The 14,453-nt window shown below is 42.5% G+C and overlaps 1 protein-coding gene across 2 annotated transcripts; it reads left to right on the top strand.

Moving 5' to 3' along the window:
* Positions 1 to 5,289: 5,289 nt before the first annotated feature.
* LOC109877137 (sorting nexin-4) lies at positions 5,290 to 14,302 on the top strand. Of its 2 annotated transcripts, XR_004207787.1 has the most exons (15): positions 5,290 to 5,722; positions 6,389 to 6,513; positions 6,700 to 6,838; positions 7,004 to 7,153; positions 7,291 to 7,338; positions 7,640 to 7,695; positions 8,242 to 8,314; positions 8,469 to 8,530; positions 9,101 to 9,166; positions 9,433 to 9,522; positions 9,778 to 9,877; positions 11,500 to 11,645; positions 11,765 to 11,879; positions 12,247 to 13,531; positions 13,614 to 14,302. XR_004207787.1 is itself a non-coding variant. In XM_031816822.1 (14 exons), the coding sequence occupies exons 1-14, from the start codon at positions 5,375 to 5,377 to the stop codon at positions 12,292 to 12,294; spliced, it is 1,566 nt and encodes a 521-aa protein (XP_031672682.1). In that variant the 5' UTR covers positions 5,290 to 5,374; the 3' UTR covers positions 12,295 to 14,302. The 2 variants fall into 2 exon arrangements, 1 of the variants encoding a protein (XP_031672682.1); XM_031816822.1 differs by having other exon boundaries at positions 12,247 to 14,302.
* The last annotated feature ends 151 nt before the right edge of the window (positions 14,303 to 14,453 follow it).

Here is a 14,453-nt window from a genome sequence, read left to right as displayed (position 1 = left end):
AGGAATCACGCAGTTGGGGCTGGCCACCAATGATGAGATGTGTCTGGCCTTTATCATCTACTACCCAGCCATCAGTGTTGACAAAGCTCTGAAGCTAGATTTTGGTTTTAATTCATTTCATTCCAGCCATTACAATGAGCCAGGCCTCCTATTGTTCCTCCTACCAGCCTCCACTGATGTGTACATAAATGTATCAAGGTGAAATTAGGGGACATTCTAGTTGGTTCCTGTAGAGAAAGGCTACTAGTGTCAACTGGGCTGAACTGAACTGCAATCTAATGGATCAAACAAAGTAAATGAGTTGAACTATAATAATTAGTATTGGTTGTCCTGCAAGTATATTTACAAACCCAAAGTCATATTGTATTCACCGAAAGAACCATGGAAGTTTGACATTTTGCCCCTCCATCTAATTTCAAATTCAGTTTACCCATCCAAGTGAAAATTCCCAATGTGATACCTCAGTGAATTATCCTGAGCAAAACAGACCTGGCAGCAATATGATTTCTTCCCTGTGTGAATCTTCATATGCGTTTTCAGACCAATGACTAAATTAATCATTTTCCACAATCATTACAGCAAAATGATTTCTCCCCTGTGTGAATCCTCGTGTGATAATTCAGACACTCAACATGGGGAAACCATTTGCCACATTACAATAAATCCTGTTCGTGATATGATTTCTCCCCTGTGTGGATCAGTATAATAAAGCATATTCTTGCCTGTGTGAAACCTTCCATGCGATTTCAGGTGTTCACTCTGATATGACAGCCTTTGAGTTTCTCCTTTGTGTGAATCATCCGATGACAACTCAGAACTTTAACATAAACAAAACCTTTGCCACAGTCCCAACAGCAATGCAATCTCACCCCTTTGTGGGTCCTCATATGGTCATTCAGTCTTCTACTATTAGCAAAACCTTTGCCACAAACCTGACAATGATGCAGATTCAACCCTGTGTGGATCCTCATATGAGAATCCAGAGCTCCACGCTGTGTAACTCCTCCTGTGCACTGGGGATTTCAGATCCATGGATTTTTTTAACCTGGGAGCTTATAGTGTCTTTTTCTGTCAGTGTCCTCTTTGATTTGCGCAGGGACTAAGATTCACTGGTTGGCTCCAAGGAATCCTCTTCCTTAGGTTCTGTTTTGATCTGTTCAGTTGAAGCCGTTTTGTCTATGTAGTCTTCACTTCGGATTTGTGAAGACTGAGTTGGGTAGTGATCATAGTCAATTTTCACCCAGGCAGGAGTGAATACCGAGTCTTCATTCACCTGGATGATCCTCCGTTCTTCCTGTTCCTCTTTAATCTGTATGGGGTTCATCATTTTGCCCCAGACTGGGGCTCCAATCCTGCTTACAGTGTTGCTGTACAGGGGACAACTCCTCTTCAGAGACAATGAACTGCTGGAAATCTGAAGGGAAGGAGAAAGGATACATTAGATTTTAGTTGCAGATGAGATAGGTGCTGATACGCTTCATCTGACATAAGATAATGGGGTCTAGGATAGAGTAGCCCATCTTCAGGATGTCCCACTTATGTGCTGTTGGTTGATCCTAACAGTTTCTGAAGTGTCGATCATGGTCATTCAGTATTGTCAGTAGCGGCAATCTGACTGGACTGATTATAATGTAGGGGGAATAGCTCATTACTTGTCTAAACAGCACTAAATGTCCATTTAAAAAATACAAGGGCAGTACAGCAAGCGACTGTCTTCAGAGCTATTTACATTTTGTTTATTCTATTCACAATTAAAATGATTCATATTGACGAGAATCCCTTGTTCACTTCTATTGCTATATAGAAACTGCAGTATTGATTATATTTTTTAAGACTATTACATAACATGCACAGAATTTGAAAGACTGTTAGCTAGTTAGCATATTAAACTGTATCTAATTGACATTTATCCATATGTCTTTTCAATCAAAGATCAAAGCATGAAATGGCATTGTTACTAAAAAAAATAATAATATATACTTTAAAAATAATTTTCCTCAGCATAGAATGAATATATCTTTCAAATGATGTGGATCTTATTTAATAGTTGACTAATTGTATTTATATTTAACTGTTTCGTTTGTGTTTAAATGGGCCGTTAAGTAGAAAAACAATAAACACATTTGATGTGCCCTTGTTGCCAGGCGACATGAGGTGAACAGGAAGCTCCAGGGTCGCGTTAGCTTTCAGAAATCTGCATTTTCAAAACGCAGATAAAAAAATAACAATAATAATAATTCTGCGTTTTAAACCATTTCACCTGGTATTTACATTGGAAGTCAAGTGTTTTGTTGTTGTTGCTTTAATGGAGTGATAAGAGGCGTGCTACTACGCTTCTTCATCTGACTAAATAAATAAATGCAAAACATTCGGCAGAAAGTAGCTTCGTATTCATCAGATGACAACAGATGTGCATCACTATTTGGCTAGCAGCCACACAAAAAAGTATAGTAGCTTACAATTAAAGAGCAAGGTATTTCTTGCAAAGACGTTGCATGGCCATCTTATTTGTATATTTACCATAGAAAGAATGTAGCTAGCTACATTTCGTAATGTTTTGCTTGAAGTTAATACTACATTTAAAGTTGCTACCCGACCAGAGAATTTTCACAGAAGAAATTCAGTCAGTAGGGTGATAGAATGGCCATTTGTGAATGCAGGAATTTGATTGGTCTAAAAACAAGTACAAAATTACTGACATTTTAGAAATGTGTTTACAAAACACCGCAATATATTTTTTCTGCCTTTCATCTTCTCTTTTGTGTGTGACAAACTTGCCGCAAATAACTTCAATTAAAATTAACTCAGAGGTTCAGAGTTTCCGACTTGTCATGAACAGTGGCCCAGTGGGAGCTAGTCTCTATGAATCAGAGTATGGACTAGACAAGCCACAACTCTCGTCTCTAACATTTATATTCAAAAATTCAAAACAGTCAGAATGTTGAATAAACTTAATTTGAATTTACTCTACATGTCTGCCGATTTCGTTCTTCTGCCTGTGTAAGTTTGGGCCCAAATATCCACAGGAAAGTATTGTAATGACCTGACTAGATCATAAAGGAACAATTGTCCAGACAGAGGATTGAGTTTCCGAATTGACGGTTTATTAAACCAACTTTACACAGGCTACTGTTTGGCCGTAGCCCACACCAAATACATGAAACATACCCCACAAACCTTCTCTTGTGAAGCCCAGACGTAAGAGAGAGAACAATGGATAAATCTGGTCTTAACTTCCAATGCTCCATCCCCCTAACCAACCCCCCTCCACGCCCCTCCCCCAACCACCAGGATGCCCAGCATCAGGTATTTTTAAACGTTAATAATCGATCAAATTGTAGACGGTGCAATCTGTGTTCAATACAGGAATGAAAACAAACCAGCGCCACTTTTTACATATTGCGCAACTCAGAAAAGTGTACCCATTTCCCAGTTGGCCTACTTCTTCATTGCACAAAGGAATAACCTCAAATTCCAAAGACTGGTGACATCCAGTGGAAGCGGTAGGAACTGAAAACAGGCTCCTAAGAAATATCCCTTGGCAATAACAAGTCAGGGAACAGAGGGGGGAAAAAGAGGAAAAAAGAGAGGGGGGAAAAAAATCTGAAAAGTTAGTCCTCTGGGTTTTGCCTGCTACATAAGTTCTGTTATACTCAGACATGATTCAAACAGTTTTAGAAACTTCAGAGTGTTTTCTATCCATATCTATGAATAATATGCATATATTATATTCTTGGAATGAGTAGCAGGAAGTTTAAATTGGGCACTCTATTTATCCAAAAGTAAAGATTCTGCCCCCTAGCCCCAAGAGGTTTTAAGGCACGCTCGCGCAAAACAAATGTATGATGCATGCTTACTAACCAAAACCTTGCAAGTATTTACATGTGCCAGGTGATTGAAATTTCAGTGGCAGTACCAGCGTTTTGAAAAATTGAACTGTGTTCGAATAGCCATACTAACATACTGTATACTACATAGTATTAGTTCATTTTAGTATACTGTAACTAACGGTATCCTTTCAGTTGAGTGTACTTGCTCTTCTCCTGTCTACAGGAAGCTGATGCTGTTGCTATGCAACCTCTTGCTAGCTAGTTAGCAAAATAAATTACTAGTTAGAGATTTGAAGACTTCGGGTGTGTTCTTAAATTCAATCTGGAGTGCCAGAGTGCGCTCGTAAATTCAGAGCGTTGTCAGATTTCCCGTTTGTAAATTCAGAGCAACACTGGATGCTCAGGCCGGGGAGTAGAGTTGATTTGAGCGTTCTGACTTTACAACGGCAGTCAAGCACCCAAGCTATTTACTTCCAGACACAAATGAGACCACTGACCATTTTACTCGCCCTATCAGAGCTGGTTAGGCAGTTTTCATGTTATCCGGGACATTGGTGACTAACTGTGCTGCTGGCAACAATTTATTTAGCTGTTTTTTGCTGACGTTTACTGACACCATATTCAACGGGTTTTGATCGCTCTAAATTCAGACGAGAATTTGAAATCGGAGTAGATAGCCAGAGTGACTTTACAAAAGCACCCGAATGTCCATTCAGAATGCAAAACGACGATACCATTTAGCTAAGCTAAATCCTCCCCTAAACAGGTGTTCTACTCCGCTAGCCATCACCTCCCCTAAACAGGTGTTCTACTCCGCTAGCCATCACCTCTCCTAAACAGGTGTTCTACTCCGCTAGCCAGCACCTCCCCTAAACAGGTGTTCTACTCCGCTAGCCAGCACCTCCCCTAAACAGGTGTTCTACTCCGCTAGCCAGCACCTCCCCTAAACAGGTGTTCTACTCCACTAGCCAGCACCTCCCCTAAACAGGTGTTCTACTCCGCTAGCAAGCACCTCTCCTAAACAGGTGTTCTACTCTGCTAGCCAGCACCTCTCCTAAACAGGTGTTCTACTCCGCTAGCCAGCACCTCCCCTAAACAGGTGTTCTACTCTGCTAGCCAGCACCTCTAATAAACAGGTGTTCTACTCTGCTAGCCAGCACCTCTCCTAAACAGGTGTTCTACTCTGCTAGACATCAACTCTCCTAAACAGGTGTTCTACTCCACTAGCCATCACCTCTCCTAAACAGGTGTTCTACTCTGCTAGCCAGCACCTCTCCTAAACAGGTGTTCTACTCTGATAGCCAGCACCTCTCCTAAACAGGTGTTCTACTCTGCTAGCCAGCACCTCTACTAAACAGGTGTTCTACTCCGCTAGCCAGCACCTCTCCTAAACAGGTGTTCTACTCTGCTAGCCAGCACCTCTACTAAACAGGTGTTCTACTCTGCTAGCCAGCACCTCTACTAAACAGGTGTTCTACTCCGCTAGCCAGCACCTCTCCTAAACAGGTGTTCTACTGTTTATCAGCTGTGCTTCTACATACAGTATGTTGTCTGTATCCTGTTTATCAGCTCTGCTTCTACATACAGTATGTTGTCTGTATATCAGGTTTATCTTCTGGCTGGAAATTCTGTTTATTGTGGCAGCACCATTTTCACCAAGTCAAATTCCTTTATATACAAAATGTATTACGCGATTAAAGGTGATTCTGATCTTCTACATTTTACAGGGCAGGACTCTTATTTTGAAAGATTTAAAATCCCACGAATCGCTTTATCTTGTTTGCATAACACAGCTGGAAAGAAGGATGGCGGATGCTGGAAATAAAGAGTCAGCGCCGATTGGAGGAGATGAATTTACCAACACAGAGTTGGAGAATAACAAGAATAACACGGTAGTAACGCAATAATTTATATGTTTTGTCTGTGTTTGTAAATTGTCTCTTTGCGAACGAACTATTGTCCTTTGTCCACGGCAAAGGACTGGATGGATGCATCCAGAAATAGAACAGATGTAGCAGTCGGGACATCAGGCAGGCCACGCGATACATTGTAACTACGCGCTGCTGTTGGCTACAATATAACCTTGTTTGTAACAATATTGCACACGATATGAGTGTTTTGAAGATTGAAAGACCTATCTATCCAAAATAAAACCATATCTGATCTGTGTTACGTGGCCAGTAGCTGTTCGGCACGTTATTGGTCCACTCGCAGCATTCAGAAAATGACGTCACGGTATTATGACACATGGACGTCTATAGACACGTATGTGTTTATTACTAGAACATTTCCAAATAGGTCCAATGATTGGCAGAGGATAGGAACAATCTAAATCTATTGATATTCTGTTCTATTCATATTCAGTCCTCTAGAGCAGAGTTTCCCAAAATAGGTCCAACCAATTCATCATCAACATTTGATTATTTGAATCAGCTGTTAGAGCTAGGGCAAAAACCAAAACGTGCACCCATGTGGGGCCCCAGGACCGAGTTTGGGAAACTACTCTAACTCTGTTCACTAACCACTGCCTATTTCTCCCATGCACTCTGTTTGTACAGATGGTGGAGGAAGGATCCACTCTGCTGCGGAGAATGGAGATCAGTGTGGCCGAGGCAGAGAAAAGAACTGGGAAAAATACAGTGAACATGCAAGAGATATTCACAGTGTACCTCATAGAAACTCGGTGAGAGAGTGGGACCCCGTTTGAAAATGAAGCATATGCAAAAAAGAACCTTGTTCCCAAATGAAAACATGTTCTCGGTACAATGACGTTCTTGAACATGGATTTTTCTGAATGTGTAAAATAAGAGGGATTCAGATCCTTCTGGTTAATCTGATCTGACATAGATGTTGGTGTTTCTTCTTTCAGACCCATAGATGCAATAACAGAAGGCCATAACCCAGCCCCAGACTCTCTCTGGAGGAGATACAGTGAATTTGAGATCCTCCGGAACTATTTGTTAGTCACCTATCCATTTATCGTGGTGCCGCCTTTGCCAGAGAAGAGGGTAAGCTAAATTCAAACCTGATGGCCACATCTATTCCTAGTAGTCTCAAGCACCACACTGCAGTGGTTGGGCCTTAATACCCACATTATTTAATTGAATAGAACACATTATAATATATATATATATATATATCTTTGTGTAATAACCCTCGTCTGATTTCTACAGGCAGAGTTTGTTTGGCACAAGCTGTCTGCAGACAACATGGACCCAGACTTTGTAGAGAGGCGCAGGGTTGGTCTGGAGAACTTTCTACTTCGCGTGGCCTCCCATTCGGTTCTGTCCAATGACAAAATCCTATACCACTTCCTGACTGAGGTATGATAGCCTATCAGCTCACTCCATCACGTTGACGTTGTATTGGAATGTTTTGGAGAGATTCAACATACATTTGTATTTATTTATTTGTACTCTAGTTATTACAAAACTATTAATTGACTCTCCTCCTCTCCCAGGAACACAGGTGGAAGGAGGTGGTGCATGAGACAGGGTTCCAAGCCAAGGTACCTCAGAGGAATTGTTTACTTCATGAATGTCTATCTTTTACCCCGATATGATCTTTACTCAGTTACTACCACTTATTACAGGGGTTGTGTCCTTGAGCTGTTCCCGTCTATTGATGTTCTGTATTACATCATGTTCTGTGTGGAGGAAGAGTAGCTGCTGCATGTGCAACCGCTAACAGGGTTCCTAATGAAATCAAATAAAAACCATATTGAATCTATTTGGATCCACCCAGTGGTACACCTTGGTTGTGTTTGGTTTATAGTCGCATTCTAATTCAATTGTGTTTGTTTTTTCTAGGCAGACTCCAGGATTAAAGCTCTGAGCGCAACTTTCAGGGTGAAGAACCCTGACAAGTAAATCAACCCTTCCCATTTACAACCAGGAGTTGTCAGACACCTAGTGGCATTATACATGTATTACATACATTTGACTTAAAGTTGAGTTAAGTTAAAGTGGTGTAAAGTTAGTCGTGTTAATTTGAAGCCGTGTTAAGTTGAAGTCGAGTAAAGTTGAATTTGTGTAAAGTAGAAATGATGTTAAGTTGTATGAAGTTAAATTTATGGAAGTCGAGTAAAGTGGAAGTCGAAAAAGTGGAAGTCGTGTACATTAGAAGTTGTGTATATTTAAAGTCGTGTAATGGTGAAGTTGTGTATATTTGAAGTCGTGTAATGGTGAAGTTGTGTATATTTGAAGTCGTGTAATGGTGAAGTCGTGTATATTGGAAGTCGTGTAATGGTGAAGTCGTGTATATTGGAAGTCGTGTATATTGGAAGTCGTGTATATTGGAAGTTGTGTAATGGTGAAGTTGTGTATATTTGAAGTTGTGTATATTTGAAGTCGTGTAATGGTGAAGTTGTGTAAATGTATTTTAAGGTTGCCATTTGACTTCCTCTATCTAGGCGGTTCACAGAGATGAAACTCTACAGCGATGAGCTTCAGTCTCTCACCTCCCAGCTGCTCAGAGTCAGAGCAGTAAGTCATATAATAATATACCATTCATCAGATGCTTTAGATCCACAGTCACTCTGCTCCTCTCATTGGTCTAAAGTTATATCTTTGGAACGACATCTTCTTTATTTAGCGCTCACCTCGTTACACATTTACCAACTCACGTTTCATTCTCCAGAGAGTAGCAGACAGGCTCTACGGCGTATACAAAGTCCATGGGAACTACGGAAGAGTATTCAGGTAAGAGCACTAGTCAGCAGGTAGCCTAGCGGTTAAGAGTGTTGGGCCAGCAACCGAGCCGTGTAGGTGAAAGATCTGCCGATGTGCCCTTGAGCAAGGCACTTCACCCTAACAATAAAACATGTTGTTATATGATATTGTTGTGGGATTATCTGACTGATCTGACTGTTTGTGTGGCAGTGAGTGGAGTGCCTTAGAGAAGGAGATGGGAGACAGTCTAACTGATCTGACTGTTTGTGTGGCAGTGAGTGGAGTGCCTTAGAGAAGGAGATGGGAGACAGTCTGACTGATCTGACTGTTTGTGTGGCAGTGAGTGGAGTGCCTTAGAGAAGGAGATGGGAGATAGTCTAACTGATCTGACTGTTTGTGTGGCAGTGAGTGGAGTGCCTTAGAGAAGGAGATGGGAGACAGTCTAACTGATCTGACTGTTTGTGTGGCAGTGAGTGGAGTGCCTTAGAGAAGGAGATGGGAGACAGTCTAACTGATCTGACTGTTTGTGTGGCAGTGAGTGGAGTGCCTTAGAGAAGGAGATGGGAGACGGTCTAACTGATCTGACTGTTTGTGTGGCAGTGAGTGGAGTGCCTTAGAGAAGGAGATGGGAGATGGTCTACAGAGTGCAGGACACCATATGGATGCGTGAGTACTCTCCATCCGCCAACAACTTTTGTATCTAACCTGTGCTGAGCCTGCTATTCTAATGTAGATTGCACACAACCTGCAATTTAGGAACCACAATGGAAATTAGGGAACACAATGGAAATAATTATATATTTTTTAACTGGCAATTAAAATCAGCCTGGTATTCTAATGCAGAGTGCACACGTCAAACAATTTAGGAACTACAATGAAAATAAGTATATATTTGTTGAACTGGCTAATAAAATCTGTGATTTTGTCCACAGCTATGCTGCCTCAGTAGATGATATGTTGGAGGAAGAGGAGCACTACGCAGACCAACTGAAGGAATACCTTTTCTATGCTGAAGCCTTAAGGTTGGTCCTATTGCACATTATGGCTAATCAATCAATGAATCAACCAACCAATGAATCATATTTTGTAAAGGGATTCCAGAACCCTGTCCCCTTAGTCAGGTAAAGAGGGTGATGCACCAAGTAGAAGGTTCTGACAGTGTAAAAATATCTCCTCTAAACGGGCCTGGTACAACTTGTGTCCCAGGAAGTAATGCTGTATGGTGTTGTGACAGTGTATGGGCCTCCTGTAAAGCTACTGCTGTCTGTTTCCTACAGGGCTGTGTGTAGGAAACACGAGCTGACCCAGTATGAGCTGGAGACGGCCTCCTCAGACCTCATCTCCAAGAAGCAGCAACGGGAGGAGCTGGCCACTGGGGTATTCAATTCAATACAACTTTATCGATACCCTCAGGGGCAATGAAGAAAGCCATAGGTTTAGGCGTAGGTCTAGTTTATCTACTGTTTGTATCCTGTTATAGGAAAACTAGGGGACTCCAACTGAGATGGTGATCTCTTGTAAGAAGCAAGCTCTTGTCTTTCCAATATTGGTACAGTATAGGTCTAAAGAGTGTTGGCAAGGCCCAAGAGGTCTTGTTTGTCAAGTCCTCTCAGAATCTTTGACGACATGTATTTTTCAACCCCCCCTATATAAGGACATGTAAAGCCCTAGCCTGGTCCCATCTTTGACTTCATGTCTTCTTCACACCCCCCTATATAAGGACATGTAAAGCCCTAGCCTGGACCCATCTTTGACTTCATGTCTTCTTCACACCCCCCTATACAAGGACATGTCCCAGGCTCTACTGTAGTCCCAGGCTCTACTATAGTTCCAGGCTCTACTGTAATCCCAGGCTCTACTGTAATCCCAGACTCTACTGTAGTCCCAGGCTCTACTGTAGTCCCAGACTCTACTGTAGTCCCAGGCTCTACTGTAGTCCCAGACTCTACTGTAGTCCCAGGCTCTACTGTAGTCCCAGACTCTACTGTAGTCCCAGGCTCTACTGTAGTTCCAGACTCTACTGTAGTCCCAGGCTCTACTGTAGTCCCAGGTACTACTGTAATCCCAGGCTCTACTGTAGTCCCAGACTCGACTGTAGTCCCAGGCTCTACTGTAGTCCCAGGCTCTACTGTAGACCCAGGCTCTACTGTCATCTCAGACTGTACTGTCGTCCCAGACTCTACTGTCGTCCCAGACTCTACTGTCGTCCCAGGCTCTACTGTAGTCCCAGGCTCTACTGTCGTCCCAGACTCTACTGTAGTCCCAGGCTCTACTGTAGTCCCAGGCTCTACTGTAGTCCCAGGTACTACTGTAGTCCCAGGCTCTACTGTAGTCCCAGGTACTACTTTAGTCCCAGGCTCTACTGTAGTCCCAGGCTCTACTGTAGTCCCAGGCTCTACTGTAGTCCCAGACTCTACTGTAGTCCCAGGCTCTACTGTAGTCCCAGGCTCTACTGTAGTCCCAGACTCTACTGTAGTCCCAGACTCTACTGTAGTCCCAGGTACTACTGTAGTCCCAGGCTCTACTGTAGTCCCAGGCTCTACTGTAGTCCCAGGTACTACTGTAGTCCCAGGCTCTACTGTAGTCCCAGGCTCTACTGTAGTCCCAGGCTCTACTGTAGTCTCAGGCTCTACTGTCGTCCCAGGCTCTACTGTAGTCCCATGCTCTACCGTAGTCCCAGACTCTACCGTAGTCCCAGGCTCTAGTGTAGTCCCAGGCTCTACTGTCGTCCCAGACTCTACTGTAGCCAACTCTTCTATTGCATGCCATGCATGTTTGTCATGACAACAAACACAGAGAGGCCGAAGCATCAACAGACTAGACCACCAGCATGCCTGGGGTCAATTCCATTTCAATTCAGAAAGTAAATCAAATTCCAATTCCAAATTTTCCTCATTGAAAAGCATAGGAGAAAATCTGGAATTTTAGTGTACTTCTTGAACTGACTAGACCACCAGGCTTGTAATGCTCCTCCGTTCTGTCTGTCTGTCCATCCTCAGATGGTACGGACGTTCTCCTTCAAAGGAATGACGAACAAGCTGTTTGGTCAGGAGACACCAGAGCAGAGGGAGGCTAAACTCAGCCTACTAGAGGAGCAGATCGTCCAGGGAGAGGAGACGGTCACAGAGAAAACAGTGGAGTGCGAGTGAGTCCCTCATGTTAAACCATGCAGTAATACCTAGATAGATAGATAGACCACATGCTGAAAACAACTCATTGATAAAGTATGTAATATAATCTGTGTGTGTGTGTGTGTGTGTGCAGGGAGTACGTGAAGGGTGCGTGGGTGGACATGCAGCGCTTCAAGGAGCAGAAGGACAGGGATCTGAGGGAGGCTCTGATTGGCTACGCCGTCATGCAGATCAGTATGTGTAAGAAGGTGTGTCACACTCAGGTGGAAGTCTGGAAATGCTCCTAGTATCTATGAGGGTTATTTTCATTGGACACCAAACAGACAAAAACTGACTCAAAGACAGAGGGACTACCTGGACTTGTCCAATAAGAAACTGTCATTTTCGTGTTGCTTTAAATACCACTCTCAGAGTTGTGTTCATTAGGCACAAAACTGAAGAACACCGACTGAAAGAGAGAGGGACTACCTGGACTTGTTCAATGAGAGACTTTTGTTTCAAAACGCGTTGCAACGGTGTGCCCTACTGAACACAACCCGCTTGTTAAAGTCAAAGGCCAATGTTGTTAGGACCTAATTCAATTTCTGTGTTTTATGTTCTCCTCTGTCTGTACAGGGCATTCAAGTGTGGACCAATGCTAAGGATTGTTTCCACAAGATGTAAGGGGGTCGGGCCGCGGGTCAGCGACGACGTCTATGGTACGAGTGTACAACAACTTCACCTTTTGACCTTCACATGGAAACAGAACCACTGTTGTCATGGCAACAAGCCCCAGCTGACATAAAGTTACAGGGCTGTGTCTCAGTGCTCAGTCCAATACTGGCTGTGTCTCAGTGCTCAGTCCAATACTGGCTGCATCTCAGTACTCAGTCCAATACTGGCTGCATCTCAGTACTCAGTCCAATACTGGCTGCATCTCAGTACTCAGTCCAATACTGGCTGAGTCTCAGTACTCAGTCCAATACTGGCTGCATCTCAGTACTCAGTCCAATACTGGCTACATCTCAGTACTCAGTCCAATACTGGCTGCGCTCCAGATAAAGTGGGGAGGTAATGAAGCCTTTCAAGACATGAGATGCAGCCCGGGACTATATTTTGTAATGAGATATAAGGCACAAACATATCCCCTTGTGTTGGTTTATTAAGAGAATGTGTGTGTAGTATCAGCAGGATAAAGGTTGTTTATTAAGAGAACATGTGTGTAGTATCAGCAGGATAATGGTTGTTTATTAAGAGAACATGTGTGTAGTATCAGCAGGATAATGGTTGTTTATTAATAAGAGAACGTGTGTGTAGTATCAGCAGGATAATGGTTGTTTATTAAGAGAACGTGTGTAGTATCAGCAGGATAATGGTTGTTTATTAAGAGAACGTGTGTAGTATCAGCAGGATAATGGTTGTATGGTGAGAGAACGTGTATAGTATCAGCAGGATAAAGGTTGTATGGTGAGAGATCGTGTGTAGTATCAGCAGGATAATGGTTGTATGGTGAGAGAACGTGTGTAGTATCAGCAGGATAATGGTTGTATGGTGAGAGAACGTGTGTAGTATCAGCAGGATAAAGGTTGTATGGTGAGAGAACGTGTGTAGTATCAGCAGGATAATGGTTGTATGGTGAGAGAACGTGTGTAGTATCAGCAGGATAAAGGTTGTATGGTGAGAGAACGTGTGTAGTATCAGCAGGATAATGGTTGTTTATTAAGAGAACGTGTGTAGTATCAGCAGGATAATGGTTGTTTATTAAGAGAACATGTGTAGTATCAGCAGGATAATGGTTGTTTATTAAGAGAACATGTGTAGTATCAGCAGGATAATGGTTGTTTATTAAGAGAACATGTGTAGTATCAGCAGGATAATGGTTGTTTATTAAGAGAACGTGTGTAGTATCAGCAGGATAATGGTTGTTTATTAAGAGAACGTGTAGTATCAGCAGGATAATGGTTGTATGGTGAGAGAACGTGTGTAGTATCAGCAGGATAAAGGTTGTATGGTGAGAGTGTAGCACATGGGGGATGTGGGAAACTTACTCCTCAGCCTGAAGTGTCACCACTTGTGCAGCCGAGTTGTTAACGCTTCGATGGCGCCGATTGGTAAGACGCTTCGGGAGGGCGGGCACGTGTGCTAGCGAAGCAGATGTCCTGGGTTCGAGTGTCCGTGTGAGCCCGATCAGGAGGAAGCGGTACTCGCTAAGTAAGCAGCGTGACGTCACTTATCAGAATGCTGCTGTTACCTTGGTTTACCTCTATGAACTGAACTGGAAAAGAAACTGAATCAACTGTCAAAGGACTTCAGGCCTTTTCTCTGCTTAAAGCACATGATATCATAATGTCTGGTATGTGAATATTGAATAAGATATTATTTCAGAAAATGTCAAGGTACATGTATATAAGAATATTATATACTTTGACGTGTCCATCTATTTAAATATATTAACAACAGTGAACACTAACCTGGTGTTTGTTGGTTGAAGCCAAAATATTAACTTACTAATTTAATCATGGTTTCTCAAAGAAAACATCCTATTTCTACATTGTGACTCGCAGTAACAATGTGATTTAAGGTCAGATTTGATCATCATTCGTGTACATTCTTATCCAAGTTGAACTGAGATAACAGTCATTCTGCATTGTATATTCAGCTTTATGGTTTTAATAAAAAATATTGTCTTCTACCATATTCCTACAGCTACGGTTCCTCAGGCTACCACACATTTTCTGTTGGTCCAGTATGATGTTGTGAGGGTATATGGAGACAGCAGGTTGAGGTAAACCCACTATGATGGTATATGGAGACAGCAGGCTGAGGTAAACCCACTATGATGG

Source organism: Oncorhynchus kisutch, unplaced genomic scaffold (genome assembly GCF_002021735.2).
Source record: "Oncorhynchus kisutch isolate 150728-3 unplaced genomic scaffold, Okis_V2 scaffold875, whole genome shotgun sequence".
NCBI lineage: Eukaryota > Metazoa > Chordata > Actinopteri > Salmoniformes > Salmonidae > Oncorhynchus > Oncorhynchus kisutch.
This window is presented reverse-complemented; position numbering and strand designations above follow the sequence as displayed.